The sequence below is a fragment of the Arabidopsis thaliana genome, chromosome 3 (assembly GCF_000001735.4).
Source record: "Arabidopsis thaliana chromosome 3, partial sequence".
Taxonomy (NCBI): Eukaryota; Viridiplantae; Streptophyta; class Magnoliopsida; order Brassicales; family Brassicaceae; genus Arabidopsis; species Arabidopsis thaliana.
The window spans coordinates 4,630,709-4,654,617 of record NC_003074.8 but is presented as its reverse complement, the minus strand read 5'-3'; the positions used below and the strand labels follow the sequence as shown (position 1 = coordinate 4,654,617).

Below are 23,909 nucleotides of genomic sequence, written 5' to 3'. Positions count from 1 at the left end.
CAGAGTCTTATTAGGATTTGAGTTTTACTAAGTTTTCAAAATTTACATACAAAAATATTCGAAGAAGAAATATTAGATCTAAGTATGAGACTTGTAGTTTATCACACAAGTTAGGTTAAAGTACAATTAACTTAAAATGTCTTTAATCAGCACACAAAAGCCATTTAGTGACTAGTACTCCATAAACTATGCTTTTAAATATTTTATAGCCAAATTGGAGTTGAGATATCGATGTCATCTGATAGGATATATTCTTAATCATTTTAGTGTGTCATCATTTTTTTAATGACACAAGTCTCTTTAATCACACAACGAATTAGCTTTGATTATTCTTTTAGCATTAATCTATATGTGTTTTGAGTTTGGAGGACAAGTTGATTTAACCACAAATTTAGATATAATATCACGGAAGATTTCATAAATCTTGGCTCGTGGATAAAGCATTAGAAAAATTAGATTATATATTCTATACCCAATACAAAGATTTTAATAATTATTTACGAACAGCAATGGATAACGACATAACAAGATTAGACTGTAATAAACCCACTTAACTCAGTAATTAATTACCGATTACGTAAAAGGGTATTTCGGTAATAGTAGTATTGATCGGTTTAGTTTTGGTCGGCCGAACTTAAACAGACGAATAAGAACAGAGGAAAAAGAGAGAGAGTAGTAGTTTCTAATTTCGAAGAGAAAAATCAAAGATTAATTTTCGTCCTTAAAGCAAAGCGTCTAACTTTCTTCTTCTCCTTCTTCCTCCTCACACACCCTCTTGTCTCCATTAGACTCGTTTCTACGATTTTTCCCCTTCTTCAATTTCTTTCCAAACTCGTATAAATTGTACATACTTTAGGCTTTGTTCTGTTCTTCCTCTGTATTAAAGTTCCTTGTACAACTCAAAATCCATCTGGGTTTCGTGTTAGAATTTGTGGGTTTTGTGTTAATCTGTTTGTTTCAATAGAAAAACGGTGACTTTAAATTCCCGGGAAATTTGACGATTTTTGGGAGCTAATTCTGGGAATTGGATAATTTTAATTCTTTGATTTCTGAGAGAGAAAAAACTGAACTTTAGGATTATAAAGCAGAACCAACGAGCTCCAATGGTGGTGGCGACGACTATAGCACTTTACGCGAGTCCACCAAGCAGCGTTTGTTCCACGCCACATCAGATCTCATGTGATCTCGATCTCACCTCCAGGAGTTCGTCAACATCCTCTTCCATGGCTTCCTCGCCGCAGAAACCAATCGTTGGAGGTCTCTCTTCACTTTTCTCCAGCGCATCAGTCAAATCTTCATCTTCTTCCTCTTGCTCATACTCAACCGGAGTAGATGAGTTCTCTTCACTACGCTATGATCGGAGTGATGATTTGAAAGATCTGAGCTTTAGCAGCTCCTTTGGTTATTCTCCGGCGAAATTTGTGAATTCATTTAGACGAGATCACCAAAGCCCTATCTCTGTGCTTCATGGTCCGGTCTCGTGTAGTTGTAGCCCTCCGATGAGAATGTCTCGTGATCGGAATCTAGATGGTTCGTTTCGTTTAGGAGCTAGTGGATTGTTCAATGGTTTCGTTAGGAAAGCTCTTGGATCATGTGTTGATTACGAGTTCGGATCGGATTCTGTTCTCGTTGATGAGCTAACGTTTCCTATGGAGGTTGATACGATAAAGCCATATGCTAGGGATTTGCTAAGACGTGCACAATTGAGACACAAGATTTTCAATGATGAATCTGTGATCAAAGCTTTTTATGAAGCAGAGAAAGCTCATAGAGGACAAGTAAGTAGGAAAAGATACAATTCTCAATCACTAGTTTTAGATTCTTGTTTGGTTTTAGTGTGACTCAACTTTTCGTTTCATGTGTGTTTTATCAGATGAGAGCTAGTCGTGATCCTTACCTTCAGCATTGTGTTGAGACTGCTATGTTGTTGGCTAATATCGGAGCTAACTCAACTGTTGTTGTTGCTGGCCTTCTTCATGATACCATTGACGATTCTTTCATGAGCTATGATTATATTCTCAGAAACTTCGGAGCAGGAGTTGCTGATTTGGTTGAAGGGGTAAGAAATATGTACTCTCATTGATTAACTTATGTCGGAGCTATTTGTTTGGTTGCTTGGTCACTTGTAAAGGCAGAGTTTTTCAGCATTCATTGACCTTTGTCTTCCATGTGTATGTTTGTTTTGTATAGGTTTCGAAGCTTAGCCAATTGAGCAAACTCGCTAGAGAGAACAATACGGCGTGTAAAACTGTTGAAGCAGATCGTTTGCACACAATGTTTCTTGCAATGGCAGATGCAAGAGCTGTTCTTATAAAACTGGCTGATCGATTACACAACATGAAGACGCTTTACGCTTTGTCCCCAGTGAAGCAGCAGAGGTTTGCTAAAGAGACGTTGGAAATATTTGCACCTTTGGCTAATCGTTTGGGAATCTCTACCTGGAAAGTTCAGCTTGAAAATCTTTGTTTCAAACATCTTTACCCAAACCAGCATAATGAGATGTCAACCATGCTCGAGGATTCATTCGATGAAGCCATGATTACTTCTGCAATAGAGAAATTGGAGCAAGCTCTTAAGAAAGCAGGCATTTCTTATCATGTTCTTTGTGGCCGGCACAAGAGCTTGTATAGTATTTACAGCAAGATGTTAAAGTAAGTTATATTTCCTCCCTTTTACAGAACAAAAGATGTGAGTGAAACTAGAAGACTAATGTTGTTGTCTATTCGATTGTACCAGGAAAAAGCTAACAGTGGATGAAATTCATGACATTCATGGGTTACGTTTGATTGTTGACAACGAAGGAGATTGTTACAAGGCCTTAGGAGTAGTTCATAGTTTATGGTCTGAAGTTCCTGGAAAGCTGAAGGATTACATAACTCATCCCAAATTCAACGGGTAAGTTCATATCTCCATATCTCATAGTTTAAGTTGTGGTTGGTTGTGGCTTGTTAAAAGGTAATGAATCTGACTTTGGTAATTTGGATTTTAGGTATCAATCTTTGCACACGGTAGTGATGGACAATGGAACAGTTCCACTTGAAGTCCAAATACGTACACAGGAGATGCATTTGCAAGCAGAATTTGGGTTTGCAGCTCATTGGAGATACAAGGAAGGTGGCTGCAAATACTCTTCGTTTGTGCTTCAGATGGTTGAATGGGCTCGGTGGGTCGTAACCTGGCATTGCGAAGCAATGAGCAAAGACCGATCTTCCATAAGTTCTTCAGATTCCATCAAACCCCCTTGCAAGTTTCCGTCTCACTCTGAGGACTGCCCAGCTTCTTACAAGCCTAACAGTAGCCAGGATGGACCAGTCTATGTCATTGTAATCGAAAATGATAAGGTTTGTTATAAACCTATCTTGTCGAGTACAAAAGAGTTGTACACTTGATTGTTATACTGAACAAATCGGAATATGCAGATGTCTGTGCAAGAATTTCCAGCGAGTTCAACAGTCTCGGATCTGCTGAGCCGGGCGGGGCCAGGGAGCTCGAGGTGGTCCATGTATGGCATACCAGCAAAGGAAGAACTAAGGCCAAGACTGAACCAAATACCTGTAAGTGACCTCAAGTGGAAGCTGAAGATGGGTGATGTGGTGGAGCTGACTCCAACAATTCCTGATGAGTCTCTGACTGAATACAGAGAAGAGATTCAACGCATGTATGATCGAGGACTCGCGTTTTCCCGCCCCGGAACCATGGTCGGATGGGGAAGCTGATGGGTCCTCAAATTGTTAACTAGTCCATGTATCATGTATGTATGTATATATATAGTCCCCATATGATTAATTTGTTGTACATAACAATGGCTCCGTTGGTTCAATGTAAGCTTAATAAAAAGAAAGCAAAAAGTTAGTATTAGACTATATAAATTTGTCAAAAAAAATAAACGTTATTTCATTAAGAGTTCTAAAATTTTATTGAGACACTGACACAGTGTGAAAATGTTTTGAAGTATCAAACCTTGTCTTGATGAGGCCGGTTCTTTTTCGCCTTCTATTTACCCAAAACTATTGAGACTTAAACTTCAAACTAGTAGAATAAAGAGGCAGATTTCTCTCATCAATGTATTAATTTGTAGTTGAATTATTCACCATACCTTATCTTTAATATATGATTTTGGTCAAAAATCTATAAATATATCTTGAGTGATGCCAAAAAAAAGGGATCGGCCTCCATGAATTGGTCATTCTTCTGCCTTGAGCACAATCCTCGGAATTATTTTTAGCTAATGCAAGAGTTTGTGGTTTTCTATCTCCCTTTGCTCCTCTATAAAACGGACTTTCGAATCATCAGAACAAAACATCAATAAACACAAAAACAAAAGAAGAAGAGAATAAACAAAAGAAGAAAAAAAAAGTATTAAAACAAAATCAATAAAAAGAGAATAAAAAATGGTGGGTTCTCACAAAGCAAGCGGAGTGCTTCTTGTGCTACTAGTGGTTATGGCCACCACAATAGCAAACGGGACACCTGTTGTCGATACAGCAAAAAATGCAGCTACAGCAGTTGAAGATACAGCAAAAAATGCAGCTACAGCAGTTGGCGGTGCAGCTGCATCAGTTGGTGCTAAAGTAACAGGTGCCAAACCAGGCGGTGCATCACTTGATGTTAAAGCATCAGGAGCCAAAGGAGACGGCAAAACTGATGATAGTGCGGTATGTACCAAATGTTTGTTGTATATTTTATATTATATTTCGATTTTGTATTGTTTAAGAAAGAATTTCACGTTGATTCATGCATGCATGTATAGGCATTTGCGGCTGCATGGAAAGAAGCTTGTGCAGCAGGGAGCACGATTACAGTGCCAAAAGGTGAGTATTTGGTAGAGAGCCTAGAGTTCAAAGGTCCATGCAAAGGTCCAGTCACTTTGGAATTGAATGGCAATTTTAAGGCTCCGGCTACGGTCAAGACCACTAAGCCTCATGCCGGATGGATTGATTTCGAAAATCTCGCTGATTTCACTTTGAATGGAAACAAAGCTATTTTTGACGGTCAAGGGTCCCTCGCTTGGAAGGCCAATGACTGCGCCAAAACCGGCAAATGCAACTCTCTCCCTATCGTAAGCACATTCAATTTTACATAATTACAATAAAAACGTTATTATTTTCATGGAATATATGACTTGATGAATATTATGATATTTTTTGTAACAGAACATCCGATTCACTGGTCTAACAAACTCAAAGATTAACAGTATTACATCAACAAACAGCAAGCTTTTCCACATGAACATCCTTAACTGCAAGAACATAACTCTTACGGATATCGGTATTGATGCACCTCCGGAGAGTCTCAACACCGATGGTATCCACATCGGAAGGTCCAATGGAGTCAACTTAATTGGGGCAAAGATTAAAACCGGAGATGACTGCGTTTCCATTGGAGATGGTACCGAAAATCTCATTGTTGAGAACGTAGAATGTGGACCAGGACACGGAATTTCCATTGGAAGTCTTGGAAGATACCCTAATGAACAACCAGTAAAAGGAGTCACCGTGAGGAAATGCCTCATCAAGAACACTGACAATGGTGTTCGCATCAAGACATGGCCAGGATCTCCCCCCGGTATCGCCTCCAACATTCTTTTCGAAGATATCACAATGGACAATGTTAGCCTTCCCGTTCTCATCGACCAAGAGTACTGTCCTTATGGCCACTGCAAAGCTGGGGTATGTAACCGAATCGAATCTACACATAAAACTATCTAGTCAAGTATATATCGATCAAACTTTTAAACCTCTCTTCAATTAATATACATGAAGGTACCATCGAAAGTGAAGTTGTCAGACGTGACTATCAAGAACATTAAGGGAACATCAGCAACAAAGGTAGCAGTGAAGCTAATGTGCAGCAAAGGCGTTCCTTGCACCAATATTGCTCTCTCTGACATCAACTTGGTCCACAACGGCAAAGAGGGACCAGCTGTCTCAGCATGTTCTAACATCAAGCCTATTCTCAGCGGAAAGTTGGTTCCAGCGGCTTGCACTGAAGTCGCTAAACCGGGTCCTTAAATTAAAGTTGCATGTCCACCATAAATCCATCCAATCTGGTGAAGACGCTTTGATTAGGGTGCGATGAAAAATTTTGCAATATTTTTTTTGAGATATAAATTATATAATAGATAAAACAGAGTCCATTCAGGGTTGGAGTTTATCACCTGAAGAGTGACTTGTGTGATTGGGTAGTAATGTTATGTGATTCGCAATATGCGAGAGTTATGTAAATTATTTTTAAAAAAAAATCCATGGATCCTGCTATCTTTTTGATACTATTCCTCTGGTTTAAGCTACCACATATTTTTTTAAAATTAAAAAAAGGAACTAAAGCTACGTAGGAAACGGAGAGCATAATTAATCATCGTAACCTACATTTTCTATCTCGATATATATATATGAAAAGGTAAAAACGCTTAATTCTTGTTGCACCCAACATTCATTGCAATTACGAGTAAATTTCTATGTGATTGTTGATTGATTATGTTACGAGATTATCTTGATAAACTTTGAAGATATTTTGCATAGATTACATTTATTGATTGTAAACAGAAGGTCAACCAGTATTTTCTTTTGATTATTATCTTCTGTTTACAATCTTTTAATTACGAAACCAATCACATGACAGGAGGTCAACCAGTAAATCAAGTTTTACAAATCTCCAGAGTTAGATTTCTTACTATAGTTGAGATCGAGATATTAATTATAAACTTTGAAGATTTTCCTGGTGGGGGAGAACAACATGTGCCAGAGTTACACACATGACTATACCGAAGGGACTGCGATGAATACATTGACCAAAACAATTGGGATATAGTCATCGCACCAGGCACTCGAGTTAGAAGTCGTACCATGGTAAGTAATAGATTTGTGTAAGTCTTGTGTTTTTCATGGTTATTGTTAGCAAAACATATTCCTAACTTTTCTTTAATGCAATTGTAGAAAAGAAACAAAGTGGTCATTTTCAACTACACTGAAGTGTCTCTCACAGTAGATGGAGTCAGATTCACTAGGCGAACAATACGTAGAAGGCAAACATGGAATCTTAATTTTCACATTGGTACATTACCTGGGGAAATTAAATCTAAAGGAGTTCTTAAAATTTTTTTGTCTATATACACATTTCTTTTAGAATGCCAATTTGGACTAAAATACCCATACTCTATATTTTAAGCATTTTTGAAAAATTTAACCTTGATAATATGTAGATGTACAATAATATAGTTGATTTGTAAAAAAAAAAATTGTTATTTAGTTGAAAAAGTTATTTTTTTGATAGATAAAATTTTGTCTAAGTTTCTTAGAAAACGATTTATAGTGATCTACTTAGTTTAGAATTTATATTCTAATATTTTGTACATATTCTACGATATTTAGACTATTTTTCGTTTTAATAATCTTAGAAAATAGAATATCCAATTTCTAAAATTTTTAGAACATGTATTTTAAGATTTCCTTCATATGTTCTAAGTTATGTGTGAAATTGTATTTTAAGAATTTTTTATTGTTATGTGTCATGAAAGACATCAGTTGTATGGAATCCTTGTTTGGGACAAACGAGATGGATCCAACCCAAAAACAATTTCCATAGACTAGACGTATGCTCTTGGATACGACAACAACCTCGTAACCACAAAATCTTGAGGTTTGTGAATGATTACCTCACTTTCGAAACAAAGTTTTTGGGTTTGAAATCTACCATCTTAGCTCTGATTCATGGAGTGTTCTTGATGTCACTCCCGACTGGGAGATAGTGTTTAATCAACGCGGCGTATCTTTGAAGGGAAATACTTACTTTTACGCTCAAGAAAAAGCAACGGTGGAAGGAGAAGGAATGGAAGAGGTCGACGTAGATACAACGTATCTTCCAGTTTTTCTACTCTGTTTTGATTTTACAGCAGAGAGATTTGGACCGCGTCTTCCTCTTCCGTTTCACTCTCATGATAACTCTCATGATGAAGAGATTGTGTCTCTATTCTGTGTCAAAGAGGAGCAGCTCGCTGTGTTACATCAAAACTTTGCTAGATGCTTGGAGATTTGGATTACCACCAAGATCGAGCCTAGTGCGGTGTCTTGGAGCATGTTTTTGAAAGTGGATATGAGACCACTCACTGGCTTTAAGTGTCATGTTGAAGCTGGGAGTTTCTTTGTTGACGAGGAGAAGAAAGTCGCCATGGTTTTCGATCTAGACGGACGTAAAAAGACCGAGACTTGCCGCTACCAGACAGCTCACATCATTGGACAAGATGGATACTTCAAATCTGTGAATATCCGAGAAGCACAGAATCTCGGGAAACCTGACATATTTGGATACACTCCTTCCATTTATTGTGTCCCACTTGGATATACATAATGTGTGTGATGTGATCCATCATTCAATAGAAGATTCTACCAACAGGGAAAGACTACACAGCTATTGGTATCTGCAGCTTGAAATCAACATCTTCCCATTTATTTCCTGTGAGATATTTTCTCTGAATAACTTTTCCCTCATTTTCTTTCTGACTTTTCCCAATTCTTATTTTTGCCTCATGATTTTCTTGTTTATGTGATCGTTCAATATATTGTTTCTTCTTCTTTGCTTTCATAGTTTTGGGCTATATGCTGCTGTAAACATCTTGATGCGTTTTCAGGAGGGATGTTCTGTTATAACCACAGAGACCTTATGTTTAGGACCAAACTAATCTTCTATAGCTGTGTCATATTGACAAGGTTAGATAGATTTGGGGTGGAAAATGATGAACTAAATTACTTATTTTGTCTTCAGAGGCTAAAGTAAAAGAGAGGGTTAGATTGTGATTATGAATGTTGCATTATCTACTTCTTCACAATAAAATAACTTTGCAGATAAATCAGTTTACACAAGGCTTTAGTTTGGAAGCTTACAACGAAATAATAAGACAAACAAAGAGGTTATAGCTACTTCCACACTGAACAAAAGGAAATTGCTTCTCCTTTCCACATTAATCCAGCAAAGGTATCTCCATCGTCCATTCTTATTTCCCAATTGTTGTCATACTTTCTCAGTAAAGATTTGGCTCCATCAATTGCATCTTCTCCAAATGCTTCTGCAGCAAAAACAGCTTTTCTCATCCTCTCATAACATTTTTCTTTCCCTTCATTCATATATTTTCCATTTATCAACAACTTTGCCGCCTCTTCTTCCATTCGCTTCCTTTCTTCACTATTCTCTTCTTTGAATCCTGAGCTTTTTGAATCCAAAACATCCATAGATAGTCCAGTTTCTTCGAGAATCCTGCTGCAAAGTCAATACTTCTACTGCATTCTCCATTGTTCTCACAAAGAACCACTCCTTTTGGCCCCAAACTTCTCAGTGCTTTCAAAGCCTCACTTCTCTCATCAAGGATGCTATGCTTCAGCTGATGCAGCCTAAAATGAACACACACGATTAAGTTCTCGCGCGGAGAGGTATGAATGAGTTGGAACTTGTCAAGCACACTGATTTGGAGGTTTATGTTGAGGGACTGAGCACAACCAATGAATTGAGTACCATAAATGTACGCTGGTGGACCAACAGAGAAAGGTATGTCTTCGGTGAGATCGGATAAGACAGTTATTCGAACACGAGGAGGAGGTCCTTGTGGTATTGCTTTGAGCCTCCAGCAAAGTGGGCCATTGCATGCCGTGAGACACACCAATATCAAAAATATGAAGATCCTTTTTCTCTATGGGATCTTGTGCTAAAATCTGAAGGATAGCAGAGATTTAGACAGATGTCCAAGTCCAATCAATGGTAGGTGAATGAATGTAATCGTAAAGACTTGGTGTTTGTAGAAATTGAGAAATGATAACGTGAAGACATAATATATGAGATGATTTTGTTCCAACATGATTATTTGCGTTGGTCAACTTCGTTTGAATTATGAGATGTCACACAATATTTGACTAAAGCCAAAAGTGATTACCATGTGATCGGTCTTGTTACTAATTATGGTTTATATGATTACTAGTAGATATGATTATGTTGTATAGTCTGGGACTAATATCTTATCTCTTTTGAAAATGGACTATAAAAGGCAACAAACGTGAGCTCTAAAAGCAAATAATTATACATAAATCACAAATCCATGCAGATGCACTTAATCGAAACTAATAAACTTAAATCAAGTATTAAACAATATTCAGCAACAATCACATAAAATAAAATAAACAGCCAACGGAAAAAAAAAATAGTTGAAAGATTTCTTCTTCTTTTGTAGAACGAAAGCAGATTTATAAGATAGAAACTTAATGGATCAATGATTTAAATTAGCCAAGGATGACTTCCCTTCATTATCTCATCCACCACTTGCCGGAGCTCTCTCACATGAGGACTGAGACATGGTGGTTTGATGGATAACCTGAGAACCTGAATTGTGGGTTTTGCTGGAACATGTCGTTGTTGTTCCCGGTTATGTCCGAGCAAGATGTTGTCGAGACACTAGACACAACCCCACCCCTTGAAATGTCCATTTGCCGGAACTTTCCTGGAGAGTTCTTGAAGACATGAGGTGGAATCAAGAATGGAGGAGATAGTGAGGAATTTGATTCTTGATGCTTCTTTGTGTTGAGGAAACGTCCACCAGAGCCTCTAACTCTCTTTAGTGCATGGAGGTGCCGCGACTCGTGAAGATATGGCTGCATAGTTTCATACAAAAAATTGGTCTTGAGTCAAGACTCTTGACATAATAACTGAAACTTTCTGCATATAATTCTATTTATCAGAGTGGTGCAATATAGATAAACAAACATACTTTGCGGACTTTGATGAGCTTGTTCTGAGCTTCAAGCTTTGCACGGCGCTCTCTGCGGCGGAGAATGGCTTGGTACTGTTTTGCATTGACGAAAATTGGTTCGTTCTCTGGAATGTTGTGAGGCAAAGGCATTCTAGACGGAACCAACCCTCTGATTTGAGGATGCTGCACCTGCAAAGATTTCCATAACAAATACTTTCATAAAGATACAAGAAACAGTATTATCTTGAAATGTTACAATTGTGTATTACCGTGTGTTGTGATGCATAAGGAAAAGACAAGAAACCATTGAAATGTGGCGTTACATTGCCGTGTAAAGGCCAAGAAGCCGCCTGTGAGCATATATAGACATCATTAAGATAGTATTCAGCTTTAAACTCAGTCTCATCTTGAACTACTACAAGGTTTATAATAAGGTCAAAGATGATAGTCTAATAATTAACCTCAATAGGAAGAACCACTGAATCTTGAGACACCTTTGATATCGAATGACTTCCAATAGGATTTTCCGGGTTTTCTTTGTAACCTGCACCAAAACAAGAAACCATAGATAAGCTAAAATTAAATGCAGTTGACGCAGCAATGTGAACTCTTACTCAGGCGAAAAAGGTTAAAAAGTGGTGGACCTGAGAGATGAGTGACAACAATGTTGTGGCCATAACGATTAGTAGGTTCACTTAAGCTAGCAACTTCACTATATGATTCTCCTCCAGTGGATTGAGTAGAGGAGGAATCATAGTGCTGCATTTGAAAACCAGTTTGTTTCATCTCCATTGTCAAGCTTAAAGTGTTGTTATCGGTCAAGGATGATGATCCTTGGACATTTGAGTTGGTGAAGACAGAGTTATCCCAAGAAGTTGCAGGACAAGGCAATGAATCTTTGCTACTATGGAACTCTTGCATTGTCTAAAACATTAGTTCAATAAACGAACTAATCTCCAGACCATAGTAGATCCATCAAGAGACAAGAGATGTTTATTCAGTCACCTGTAATTCCAATCAAGTAAAAAAACCAGTCATGATATATTGATATTGCATTATTCACTTGGAAGGAATCAAAAACCATTCTTGATCCACAAAGAAAAAGCAACAAACAACAGATCTAAGAGAAAGAAACCATAGAGCAGATCCAATTATTACCATACTAAAATAGAAAGTAAAGATTCAGACTTTGAGAATTAACGGATTTGATTACAAATTAGATATAAAAAAAACAGAGAAAGCACAAACATGCAATTCCACTAACTTGAGAAGGGAAAATAAAACCAACCTTGGAACAGTATTGATCCAAACAACAAGCGAGAAAACAGAACATAACTAAAAAAGAAGAAACAAAAAAAGTATTTAGATTTTTTTCTCACCTATCACCCAAAAATGGTTTTATTTTTCTTCTCAAAGCAGAGTACAAGTAGTCAAATATAGCGACCAAATTTACCAAAAAATCAGAGGGAGAGAGAATCTATGGATTTGGTGAAGATGTAGAAAAAAATCATAAAAGGATGAGATGATGCATGTCTCCTTCCTCAAAACATGGCTTCTTTCTTCTTCTTTTTTTCTCTCTTTATCAATTTCAGCATTTCACTGTCTCTGCAAAATTGAGTAGTATTATTGGCTATGGCTAAAAAGCTTCACCTAACCTTTTTTTTTTTTTCTCCCAGTAGTACCAACTTTTTTGCCACCACTAATTCACCATGAACACTACCTTTTTACCTGGACATTAATTATTATTATTCGTTGTTTACATTATGATTGTGAACCACTCTTGTCTTCTTCCTTTTTTTTTTTCTGTCCTTATTAATTACTACTAGTAACAAATAATGAGTACTCCATTTTATCAACTAGAAAAAATAGTAAACTTTAAGATTAAAACAGAAAAAGTGGGTACAACTATGTATAAAGGCTTACGGTGAGATCAGATTCTGATGAAGTGAAAATGTCCCATTAAAGAAACAAACAGAGACACACATTCTGTGTACCTTGCTTGATATCTTTGTATTCACAGCCGCCACATCGCTGTTCCGAAATCCACGCGCGCGTGATATTCACGTCCGGTGTTTGGATGATGAAACCACGTCGTCACAACATAAGGACACACTTGCCTTTTTGTTTGACCGGACTTTTGGTTTTTCTCGCATGAAATAAATCAGTAATTGCATAACGATGAGTTTTGATAGATTCTTAAAGAGCATTACAATTACAAGTAAGGTATTGTAGTTGAATATTCGTTGTTTTCTTGTCTCATTTCGGTATCCATACTGAAAAGAAAGAAACAAACTTAGCAAATTCATCGGTTTTTCTATCATAGCGGATGACCGTAAAATATGTTAGTTGGTTTCGTGAAAAGTTGTTGAAAATACATCGAAAACATGATTCGCAATTGAACTAAGTGATTATAAGGTAAATTCTAGATGAAGATTGGTGACCCAACATCATTCGTAAGTGTCAAGCTCAAGCCACGGTTAAAATCTCCACTTTAAAGCAAAAACAATAAATGTTGAGAGAGACTCGTAAAAAAGTAAAAAATAAACAACTCAATGCAGTCACCTAACCTAATAATATATGCGACTGGTAAAACTAGGTTTGATTCCATTTTATTTTTTTCTTGTGGAATCTTAAAACATGAATGTGTTGCCCACCAAATCATATACACCGAGTCATATCGATCATCATGATAATAATCGCGAGACAACTACTTATAGTAACGTTTAACGACTTATTGAAAAAAGCATGCCCTACAACAACACCAAAAATGACTAGTTCTGCCTGCTTTGAAATCGTTGTTACTCTTCTATTCTTTTCATCTAAACCGCATCCTTTTTGGATTTTAGATAACAAAATCACCCAGAAATTTAGCACAACACACACAAAAAAATATGCAGACGACGAAGTAAAAGACGCATGAGAGCAACCTACACTCTAAATTTTATATCTCTGATACAGCCAAAAAAAAGGAGAGAGTGCACTCAGTACTACAGACTTCAGATAGATCGTTTTTTTTCTTTCTTTTTTTCTTTCTTTTTGTTTTCAACACGAAATACCAAAATCAGTAGGCGAATCTAAAAAAGAGAAGAAAATGGTTTCAGTGATTGGGTAAGGGAGAGTGGATAAAACCAGAGAGGGGTTCGTACACTTCCTTCACAAAAAAAAAAAACATCATCACCATCGGGTAGTAGTAGTTATTACTCTCGTCCTTTATTATGATATGGCATGTCCTGCAAAACACACACATACAGAGATGAGATTTCAGCATCCAAAAGTTTTAACTCTTCGACTATGTAAAAGAAAAATAAAAAAAGAACAAAAAGAGGGAATCTACTATTAGCAAAAATAATAACCTGCGGGTAAGGAGGAGGATGCATGTAATAAACTGGCCTAGGATGCTGCTGACCAGGTATCATTTGCTGCTGCTGCTGACCAGGTATCATTTGCTGCTGTGGGTACTACATCACAATTCCAATTCCAATCACCATTAGACTTTTGATGTTTTTTTTTTTTTTTTGTGTATGTGTGTGGGAATAGTAATTCAATAGGGCTTGTGTGTTACTGTCAAACCTGAGGTTGTCCATTTGGATGATAATAGGCTTGAGGATGATACATCATCTGTGGTTGGTTGCCAGGATATGGCGGGAGCTGCCAATTTTCACATGGTGAGTTTTGAAAACATAACTCGGTTGGGTTTATATAATATATAACAAACGGAACTTACTCCGTAATTAACAGGCGGCATTCCAGGCATCTGCTGAACAGGAACATGACTAGGACCAGGGTAGTAGAATGAGGCATCTGCGATTGGAGATTGAGGTGGTGCAGCAGCTGACTGCAATGGTTTGAAACTCTTAGCCTTTGGATTGAGTTTGAATTCCTGATCAGACCCAACGACCCATAATTAGTAAAAACACACACACAGTTAACACTTTATCAAGTTTGAACATCAAACAAAATACCTTTGCATTCGGATTCAGTGTGGACTTTTCTGATGAGGCCATAGAACCAATTGACGAGCTCGGTGATAGCCCAGGACGACTTGATGTTGAAGGACCTGGGCGACTTTCTGAACTTCTAGAAGCAGACTGCCCGAAAGAGCTTTCAGATTTTGTTTTACTAGAAACTTGACTGGCTTCTCTTTCTCTCTCAGTAACAGCCTTAGACACCGAGGATGCACCACCACCAGATTTTGCACCTTCTTTGATATCTACATTCCACAATACATATTTACATAAAGCCTACAACCAGTTTCCTAATTAGATGGACGTTTCATAACAGGTCACCACTCCTTGTGTAAAAAAGAACATTTCTAAATTCCATTTAGCAACCTTAACAGAATCCACCATAGATTGTCCATTGAGATAAACGTGATAATAAATTATAGCGTCAGATCAAGAAAAACTGGAGTCATGCTAGTAAAAATGAAAGGTAATTCATCGTATACAACAAGAAAACACGTATGTTAATAAAAATGAAAGTAGCGTATACCTCCATGACCAGAAGTTGATTCCTCAGCTGACTATGTTAATACAGAAGGAAGCCAAATAACCAATGTTAAAAATTATAGAACAACAATGAAACGCAAAATGCAATCATGATTAAACGGCATAATCAACATGGACTTGTCATTACTCTGTTATTGTGTGAAACCTCTTCGTTATTCTTTCTTCTTTGCTCATCTAGCTGGCTCTCACTATTATGCCAAGAGGAACTCCCAATGTGAGATATATTTTAGATGATTTTCCAGATGTGTAGCTTAATTGCAAGAAAAATAAGACCTGATATTGCTGCCTGCGGCAGGAAAATCTTTGGATTGCTGTTTAGAGGTTGAGCAGCTTTGATCTACATTTTTATTTTTCCGAGAAGACTGACTGTCACCCTGAAAGAAAATGAATAGCAACATCACCAACTCGTTCAGCTATTAACTACTATCAAAGACGAACTCACCGATACCCGTAATTCTTCACAGCCCTTGCCACTAGAAGCTGGCTTCTGGCCATCAGAAGTAGATGAGCCACCAAAAGTCAGATCGTTGCAAGTATCCAGCAATGCGTTGTCCTCCAAATCAAACCCACTATCACCAAATCCAGTGACTGGACGGACAGATGAGTATCTGGCTTCCTCGTCAAAATCAAAGTTCTCATTAAGCTGAAGGCCTCTTTCCTGCATGCATGAATAGTTACGAATTTAAACTTATAACACCAAAAAAACATAGGAATCAAGGTGAAATCAAACCCCCAAATTACCTCTGCTACATGAATATCTCGGGTAGTCTCAGCCTCGATCTCTCTCGCAATCTTCTGGGCATGCTCTTCCAACTGTTTAGTCTGAGGACCTCTCTCAAGTCTTGTGGTATAGAGGTCCTCGTCGAAAGTGCTTTTTACTCCAAACAGTGACTTATTCACCTCAAACTGATTCCATTTCCTACAAGCAGAAACGGATCAGCTGAGAGATATCAAGGACAGAAAAGACAGGTAACCACACAGCAAAGATTACTCATATATAAGAAACATAACTATCAAAACAATATTCTTCCTAATCTTTGAGACATTCACCATGGGCTGTTCCTCACAATATAATATATGCTTTCACTAAATAGTAGAATTCTAGCTTTAGATATAGAAAGAGAATTGCTTTCCAAAAGGAATATACGGAATTTCTAAAGTGCAAGCACAAACATAATCTATTCATTCCCACCATCTCTCATCTAAATTGGTCAGCTAAGAAACCGTGATCTGAAAATCTAGCTGACAAATCAACATACCAAACATTCAATAAGTATAAATTTGACAAAAAATTTAAATATATATGTGCGTGTGTGTGTGTGTGTGCGTATATTACCTATTCCAAGGGTTATCAAACACATTCTCCAAATCTGCACCGTGTGGAATAGTCTCATCAGGTACCCAGCGTTGCAGCTGCCTTTCCCGATCAACATGATAAGACTGTGATATAGAAGAGTCTGTCAACAGCTCCGATGGTTTCTCACCCTGAACCGCATTTGACATGTTGTTCGAGGATACAGAGAGATCCTAACACCAAAATCAATGATATAAAGTAATGACAATGTCAAAACTCAAAGTAGTCTCTCTGCAATATAACACATTGACATAAACTTAAAACAATAAATATTTCCCTTCAGTTTATAAAAGCAGGCACACCTTAGCTATAACTTGCACAAGTTCATCTGCCGGAATAATGAATGTCTTGGAAGGCGGCTTCCTGACAAATTCGGAACGGGATTTATGTCCTCGTAAAGTACCGTCTTTAATCAAGCATGCCATCTTTAGAATGATTCCTGGAAGTTTCAAGCAATTTTATACATTGCAAGAAAAAGTAGTGTGAATTTGTATGTGCAGCTCTATAAGGAAAAAAATTCTGATTCAGAGCCTCACCAAAATCCTTCTCTACATTGGCAGCATGAAATATACCGGTATACACTGATCCATTCCTTAGATGCACTTCCACATGATGCCCGATCTTACATGTTGTGAAGTACACTAACCGATCAAGTGAAAGCCTCTTCAAGCTTCCAGCTTCCCCATTGAATACTGAATACATATCAACATGCATGAGGACTCAGAATATGACGTTGCACATAAATCACAGAATATCAACAGCTAACCTGTATTTGATGTATTTGTCTTATGTAAAACTTCCTCTGTTTCACCTCTTTTGAGTGGAAATCCATTTGATGAAGATTTCGACTGAGGAATACTCATTGCAGCCTTAGACTGTTCTAACTAACAAGGGTAAAAAAAAACAGTTATTGAAACCCATGACATTCGTAATTGCTCAACTGACGCAGAAACTATAAATAGAAGGTTACCATTGAAACCGATGATTACTATCTAACAGCAAAATACAATCAGTGAACAGCCTCGCATCGCCATTACAGAAAAATAAACATAAAACAACACTTGCTTGGCTTCATTCATCAAACATGCCGATTAGTCTAGAAAACGTTGTGGATGAAAGAAAGAAAGATAGTGTTGATTTCAACCATTAATCCGCAGCACAAACAATTAAGAAATGGAAACAAAATCAAAGAGTTTTCAGCACAAACAGACGCAAAAAAAGGAAGGCATAACAGTGAATCAAAGATACAATCATCTGCAATCATGAAATAGGATCTCCAACGTATTCGAGCTAGAGCTAGGTATTCCAGTAAAACAAACCCTAAATCATCAAATTCCCAATAACGCGGAAGAATAAAGAAGCAATGAAGATAAACTAAAAATCCAGATATAAGAATCGAAGAAGAGGATATTTACCTCAGAAAGCTAACCCGATCAGAAACCAAAACGCCTCTGCAACACCGATTAAAGAAATGCTTCCGAAAGGAGAGGGACGAGCTCGATTAGTTTCCAACGCAGCGAGTTAGGGTTTCGGAGAGAGCTAGGGTTTACGAGGAGAGAGTGACGGTAAACGATTCACCATGAATCTAAAGAGCGAAAGATAATCGGAGAGAGTGATCGGAGCTGAGCTAACTCTTTGATTTTCCGCAGGAAGCAAAATCATGAAAGGAAAGAACAGCTAGCTACACGAAACAGATCGTTGTGTAGAGTACCAATCACCTACGGGCAAGTGCATGGTACAACTATATTTGGGCCTTAATGGGCTCAACATGGGCTATAAACTGAGTTTGAGAAACTTTATAGGCCTCAACTTTTGAATGTCAAGCTTTTATGTTTTCTTTTTCTGTCTTTTCTTTCTTTTCTTTGATCGATCATTTTACCTTAGCCATTAAGAACTTCTAAATCTTTTAACACACATAAAACATAAAGGATCAAGCCTTCGATTGTAATTTACCTTTATTTCATTTGTGGAAAGAAATCAGCAAGAATAAAGAGTTTTTGTAAAAGCAAGTAACCTGAAGCAAAGGATACTTCAAATTCGAAATGAACTTTTAAAAGGGTATGGTTTGCTTAATGATGGGGATAATGTTAACTTGACTTTCAAAATGGGTTATAATGAAAGTGCTTAAGCCTTGAAGGAGACAGAAAAGGTTGGGGGAAAAAGCATTAATAGGCTTAGTTGGAAAAACAACTCTATAAAGTTTAAATGATTATTTAATAATAACAAGCTTGAATCTAAATATTACATGCTTCATTTGCATGTCTCATCATCACTTGTTTTTATTTTTGATAAAATCACTTTATACCTTTTTTCAGTTTCTAAGGTGCAATATGCTATTTGTCACCATAAAGCTAGGCATAAATACTAATGATCATAATTGATCAAATTAAATATATAATCAGAAAAGCATCACTAGAAAAATACTCCAAAATTACTTAAACATGGATTAGTTGGAGAATTCTGAAATATTATTAAAATGATGAAATACAAAAAAACTGGTGTGGCCAATAAAAAGTATAAGAGTTACATGTATGAAACATTACACTTTTCAAAGTTGTACCTCTCTAATTAGCAATGGAACATACACTTTTTTTTTTTTTTTTTGACAACTTAGTGTCCAGACCACACAGTGATCTGACTAGTCCACTGGGTTTAAGCCCGCGACCAGGAATTTTTAAACATCTACTTAATGGCTCCCTGGAACTGGTGGTCTGAGGCGCTAGAGCAAATCCGCATGTTAATTCTCTGGTGACCAGAAATCGAATCCGGGTGTCGGACGTCTCAGTCGAGGTTCCTTTACCACCAGACCACGATACCTGGTTGGAACATACACTTGAAAAAGATAAGACAGAAATCTTAAGACTATACGAGTATTATGTTCAATTTAACATGGGGTGAAAGAGAGATCATCATAAAGTATTATTTGTAACGGATAGGTCATAGTTATAGCTATAAGATACGAGCTAACATTAAAATGGAAAGAGAAAGAACAATATCAAACAAGAAAACACAGATCATTCACGTGGTATGGTAAAAATTAAATTAATTTATATTTTGCAGTATCGGATCTGATCATTCATTGCTATAAAAACTGTTTTCTTTTGTCCTAATTTAAAAAAATGTTTCAGCTGTATTAGTGAAAAAAATAGAGAAAGCAAGCCAAAAAAAAAACTAAAAACATTAACTACGAATTGTAAAATAGTGTATGGTAAGAAACTCCACAGAGTGTAGTTAATTCTCGCCCGTTGCTTCACGGCGCTCCTGTGACCAAATCTGACATTATATAGACTCGTAAATATTCCTTTTTAGGTTTTTGCATTCATATTTGAATGCAGTTGATTTAAAATAATTTAAACGACTAGTTGCCTCTAAATGTTTGAATAAATTAGGAGTAATTACCAACTAGTAACATTCTGTCACATTTCCCAGAGTCACTGTCTTAAATTATGAAATACTCGTTATTGAGAAAATTGACAGATAACAAAATGGATTAGTTATTTGGTTTCCTTTTTCTTTTCCTTTATTTGGGTGCAAAATTAGACAGCCAAAATCATTTAAAAATGCACGTGTCAATATGTGGCCACACCATGGATATTTTGCACGGCTTCATTATTTCTATGAAAATAGTTTTATTTGTTCTTTTTTTTAAAAAAAAGCAAGAAAAGGGAAAAGAGAATAAAGAAAAAAAACTAGGAAATAAAGAAGAGAATAACATTTGAAATTTTCTTGGTCCGATTTCTTCACTCTCAAAGCAGTAAAATTGAAGAATATACTACTAGTTATGTTAGCAAATGAAATACAAGACGATTCAAAACTAAGTAATTTAATATAAATAATAAATCAAAAGTTGACAAAATGCGGATATTAAAAAATAGCAATAAAGCTGTAGAACTATTCAATTGGTTAATCTATGTTAGTAAAAACTGTGTTACGTTTTTGTTTTTTTTTGGTTTTGGTCATAATAATCCATAAGTATCAAACTTAAAGACGAATCTGAAAATAGCCATTACTGTTTTTTTTTCTCTGAAGAAAAAGAAAAGAGTAGAGCTTTTTTGTTTAATATAGGAATTAGGAAGGAGGAGGAACACAACACCACACTTGTGCGCAAACTTTCACAGTGTCCGACGATCTCAAAGCCCAAATATCAAAGCTCTTCTCTCTCTCTATCTCTCCCCAAAAATTCGTAGCTTTTTTGCATTTTGCTTCTGCATTCGGCTTTGGATTTCATAAAGTGTTGAGATTTAAGAGTGTATCTCACTCAATCTCTCTGATAAGAGCTTTCAAGCCACAAGTAAACCGACCCAGAGAGTTTAAAAAAAAAGAAGAGTCTTTAATGCGAAGTCGTTTCTAGGTCTGATCTACAGATCCTGGTACCCTAATTTTCCCCTGCCGCAACGGTCTCCTCCTTCCCTTCGCCGTCATTTCACCGGTGGGGTTTTACATCTGAATCTCTGTGGTTGAGAGAAAAGCAATCGACTTTAGTGAGTGTTGAGTTTATATATTGGAAGGTAGAAGTTGAAGTGCGTAACTACTGTTGCAAAAAAAGGTACAAATTATGAGCCTTTTTGGGTTCTCATTTCTTAGATTTGATTATTTTTGGTGGAGGAAGTGACTTGGGTTTCATTCTTCTAAATTCTCAGGTCGAAATTGAAACTCTTTAGTGAGTGATAGAGATGCTGACATGCATAGCTTGTACGAAGCAGCTAAACACCAACAATGGTGGATCTAAGAAACAAGAAGAGGATGAAGAAGAAGAAGACAGAGTTATTGAAACACCCAGGTCTAAGCAGATTAAGTCCCTGACGTCACAGGTAGAGATAAACATTCTTCCTCTGTGTCACTTTCACGAAAAAAAAACACAAATGAGAAAAGGACCATTTTTTGCTCTTGTTGGTTTCTGTTTGGAAGCTAAGAACAAATCAATTTAAGTCCGTGACTTTCAGAATGTTTTTCACTGTGTATTTAATTTTGTGAATAACATGTGATTCTTGTATGTGAATCTTCAGATTAAAGACATGGCAGTAAAAGCATCAGGTGCTTACAAAAGCTGCAAACCGTGTTCTGGGTCGTCTAATCAGAATAAGAACCGAAGCTACGCTGATTCGGATGTTGCTTCGAATTCTGGGAGGTTTCGTTATGCGTACAAGAGAGCGGGGAGTGGAAGCTCAACACCGAAGATTTTGGGGAAGGAAATGGAGTCAAGGTTGAAAGGTTTTTTGAGTGGAGAAGGAACACCTGAATCCATGAGTGGTAGGACAGAGTCTACAGTGTTCATGGAGGAAGAAGATGAGCTCAAGGAATGGGTTGCTCAAGTGGAGCCTGGTGTCCTCATCACATTTGTATCATTGCCTGAGGGAGGGAATGATATGAAGCGGATTCGGTTCAGGTAATTTTTAACTGTTTTGTAGGATTTACACTAAGTAAAAGTTTGGATATTGGACTTAATCAAGATGGTACAATATGTTTCCAATCAGGAATATTGAAGATGATACTCAAATGAACTAATCCATACTGTTTTGAAATTGTTTAATTTGATTTTGGAAGTAGAGATGTGTGGTTCTTGGAGACAAGCAATGTGAGAGTACAGTTGATATTTAGGATATTATTATGTGAGATTTCTGTGTTGGAAACTGTTGCTGCTTTCATTTTTCTTGAATCGATTGAAGTGGTCCCAAACCATTTCTTATAATTATGAGAACTTGTACATCCTTTTTGCCAAGAAAGGTCTTTGAGATGTGGGTTATATTTCGGTAGTTGAATCCGATGGAGAACTTAAATGAATTCCCCAAGGACAATTGTGTGGGGAAGTGTTTGTGAATTTCGTAAAGTTCTTTTTGTATGTGGAACATATAATGAGAGCAAGATGATCTAACTAACTTTCTTCATGGCAAGAGGAACACTTCAGCTCCCTAGGATTGATATTTCTAGATTCTAGTTTTGACAATTTACTGCAGATCCCTTGAGTTTTGTGAACCTAAGACTGTTAACCTGGTAGCTCTTTGGTTCTGTATTGTATATGGTTAAGTCAGCTCCTAATTTGTTGATTTCTTCAAATTTGTATTACTTGCAGCCGTGAAATGTTCGATAAATGGCAAGCTCAAAAGTGGTGGGCGGAGAATTTCGACAAGGTCATGGAATTATACAATGTACAGCAGTTCAATCAGCAGAGCGTCCCACTTCCAACTCCTCCTAGATCTGAAGATGGGGTATATGCACCCTCTTCACTTCTGAACACATGAATCTACTCATCAAAACCTGTCTTTGATACTTTGAGGTCTAACTAGTTTTAATTTGGTATACCAGAGCTCGCGAATTCAGTCTACCAAGAATGGTCCTGCAACTCCACCTCTGAACAAAGAATGCTCTCGAGGAAAAGGCTACGCTTCTTCTGGCTCACTCGCTCACCAACCAACAACCCAAACACAAAGTCGACACCATGATTCATCTGGTCTTGCTACAACACCAAAACTCTCTAGCATAAGTGGGACAAAAACCGAGACATCATCTGTTGATGAGTCTGCAAGAAGTAGCTTCTCAAGGGAAGAAGAAGAAGCAGATCATTCAGGGGAGGAGCTATCTGTAAGTAATGCAAGTGACATTGAAACAGAATGGGTGGAACAGGACGAAGCAGGTGTTTACATCACAATCAGAGCTTTACCAGATGGGACTCGCGAGCTTAGGCGTGTTCGCTTCAGGTAAAGATACATTACTTTCTCTGTTCCTTAGTAAAACCCTTTCAAAAGCAAGCACTTTAACAACATTGTCTTTGTGGTTGTAGCCGAGAGAAGTTTGGGGAAACGAATGCAAGATTGTGGTGGGAGCAGAACAGAGCTCGGATACAACAACAATACTTGTGATGACCGATGACGGTCGAAGGCTCTCTAGAGAAGAATCTGACACACACCAAAACAAAACACTTTTCTTTTATATGTTTTACTTGGAAAAAAGCTACAGAGTGATGGAAATAACTTGGGATTCAGATAATGAATGTGCTTTTTAGTTGGTGGTTGTTAGTACATCTCTTTCTCTTCTTTCTCATCTACATCTATCTATAAAGAGGAGGTATTAGTTTTACTGGATTTTCTTGGTGTTATTTTCTTAAGGTAATGTACTGTATATAGTTTAATACTAAGAAAATTCATATTATTGGATTTGAAAATTACACTTTGTGCACTTTATTACTTTTTCTCTAATTATATTGACCATGATTGGTGCTAATAATTATGGCATGTACTTAAATGTTCTGAATAAGAAATGTATAAAGTAAAAACCAGTTAAATTGCCAGCTAACTTGTATCTCCTTAGAAATTTCCATTTC

General features: G+C 37.0%; 6 protein-coding genes, 2 long non-coding RNA genes and 1 pseudogene across 15 annotated transcripts; 5 read left to right on the top strand and 4 right to left on the bottom strand.

Annotated features, from left to right (window-relative positions):
- The first annotated feature begins 571 nt into the window (after nucleotides 1–571).
- On the top strand, nucleotides 572–3,904 carry RSH2 (RELA/SPOT homolog 2). Its single transcript, NM_112259.5, has 6 exons — nucleotides 572–1,778; nucleotides 1,874–2,059; nucleotides 2,191–2,651; nucleotides 2,737–2,895; nucleotides 2,990–3,341; nucleotides 3,420–3,904. Exons 1-6 carry the CDS (start codon nucleotides 1,104–1,106, stop codon nucleotides 3,714–3,716), a joined length of 2,130 nt encoding a protein of 709 aa, NP_188021.1. The 5' UTR covers nucleotides 572–1,103; the 3' UTR covers nucleotides 3,717–3,904.
- Nucleotides 3,905–4,298: 394 nt separating this feature from the next.
- Nucleotides 4,299–6,382, top strand: AT3G14040 (Pectin lyase-like superfamily protein). Its single transcript, NM_112258.4, has 4 exons — nucleotides 4,299–4,655; nucleotides 4,751–5,059; nucleotides 5,154–5,669; nucleotides 5,763–6,382. The coding sequence occupies exons 1-4, from the start codon at nucleotides 4,392–4,394 to the stop codon at nucleotides 6,009–6,011; spliced, it is 1,338 nt and encodes a 445-aa protein (NP_188020.1). The 5' UTR covers nucleotides 4,299–4,391; the 3' UTR covers nucleotides 6,012–6,382.
- Nucleotides 6,383–6,615: 233 nt separating this feature from the next.
- AT3G02835 lies at nucleotides 6,616–7,072 on the bottom strand. The gene has a single exon (NR_140949.1). It is a non-coding gene; the product is annotated as an other RNA (long non-coding RNA).
- Nucleotides 7,073–7,493: 421 nt separating this feature from the next.
- Nucleotides 7,494–8,346, top strand: AT3G14030 (F-box associated ubiquitination effector family protein; the record flags this gene model as incomplete). The annotated part of the gene is made up of 2 exons (NM_112257.1): nucleotides 7,494–7,679; nucleotides 7,777–8,346. The coding sequence occupies exons 1-2, from the start codon at nucleotides 7,647–7,649 to the stop codon at nucleotides 8,344–8,346; spliced, it is 603 nt and encodes a 200-aa protein (NP_188019.1). The 5' UTR covers nucleotides 7,494–7,646.
- Nucleotides 8,347–8,912: 566 nt separating this feature from the next.
- AT3G14025 lies at nucleotides 8,913–9,720 on the bottom strand (annotated as a pseudogene). Its single transcript has one exon.
- Nucleotides 9,721–10,046: 326 nt separating this feature from the next.
- NF-YA6 (nuclear factor Y, subunit A6) lies at nucleotides 10,047–12,688 on the bottom strand. 2 transcript variants are annotated; one of them, NM_112256.3, is made up of 6 exons: nucleotides 12,109–12,688; nucleotides 11,374–11,734; nucleotides 11,191–11,273; nucleotides 10,999–11,079; nucleotides 10,748–10,918; nucleotides 10,047–10,631 (listed from the first exon to the last, which is right to left on the bottom strand). In NM_112256.3, the coding sequence occupies exons 2-6, from the start codon at nucleotides 11,648–11,650 to the stop codon at nucleotides 10,317–10,319; spliced, it is 927 nt and encodes a 308-aa protein (NP_188018.1). In that variant the 5' UTR covers nucleotides 11,651–11,734; nucleotides 12,109–12,688; the 3' UTR covers nucleotides 10,047–10,316. The 2 variants fall into 2 exon arrangements, with proteins under 2 accessions (NP_188018.1, NP_001327488.1); NM_001338098.1 differs by lacking the exon at nucleotides 12,109–12,688 and having other exon boundaries at nucleotides 10,084–10,631; nucleotides 11,374–11,961.
- AT3G02825 lies at nucleotides 12,104–12,753 on the top strand. The gene has a single exon (NR_140948.1). It is a non-coding gene; the product is annotated as an other RNA (long non-coding RNA).
- Nucleotides 12,754–13,468: 715 nt separating this feature from the next.
- CID4 (CTC-interacting domain 4) lies at nucleotides 13,469–18,555 on the bottom strand. 5 transcript variants are annotated; one of them, NM_112255.4, is made up of 15 exons: nucleotides 18,007–18,555; nucleotides 17,358–17,475; nucleotides 17,128–17,283; nucleotides 16,894–17,030; nucleotides 16,574–16,764; nucleotides 15,979–16,156; nucleotides 15,680–15,895; nucleotides 15,511–15,611; nucleotides 15,365–15,425; nucleotides 15,221–15,251; nucleotides 14,692–14,939; nucleotides 14,454–14,609; nucleotides 14,300–14,377; nucleotides 14,083–14,187; nucleotides 13,469–13,959 (listed from the first exon to the last, which is right to left on the bottom strand). In NM_112255.4, exons 2-15 carry the CDS (start codon nucleotides 17,452–17,454, stop codon nucleotides 13,927–13,929), a joined length of 1,788 nt encoding a protein of 595 aa, NP_566471.1. In that variant the 5' UTR covers nucleotides 17,455–17,475; nucleotides 18,007–18,555; the 3' UTR covers nucleotides 13,469–13,926. The 5 variants fall into 5 exon arrangements, with proteins under 5 accessions (NP_566471.1, NP_001325470.1, NP_001078150.1 ...); NM_001338097.1 differs by having other exon boundaries at nucleotides 13,492–13,959; nucleotides 17,562–18,326; NM_001084681.1 differs by having other exon boundaries at nucleotides 13,637–13,959; nucleotides 17,358–17,471; nucleotides 18,007–18,251.
- Nucleotides 18,556–20,536: 1,981 nt separating this feature from the next.
- On the top strand, nucleotides 20,537–23,753 carry ATBRXL2 (DZC (Disease resistance/zinc finger/chromosome condensation-like region) domain containing protein). Of its 2 annotated transcripts, NM_202580.2 has the most exons (6): nucleotides 20,537–21,137; nucleotides 21,232–21,402; nucleotides 21,598–21,977; nucleotides 22,662–22,797; nucleotides 22,895–23,286; nucleotides 23,370–23,753. In NM_202580.2, exons 2-6 carry the CDS (start codon nucleotides 21,265–21,267, stop codon nucleotides 23,446–23,448), a joined length of 1,125 nt encoding a protein of 374 aa, NP_974309.1. In that variant the 5' UTR covers nucleotides 20,537–21,137; nucleotides 21,232–21,264; the 3' UTR covers nucleotides 23,449–23,753. The 2 variants fall into 2 exon arrangements, with proteins under 2 accessions (NP_974309.1, NP_188016.2); NM_112254.3 differs by lacking the exon at nucleotides 20,537–21,137 and having other exon boundaries at nucleotides 21,204–21,402.
- The last annotated feature ends 156 nt before the right edge of the window (nucleotides 23,754–23,909 follow it).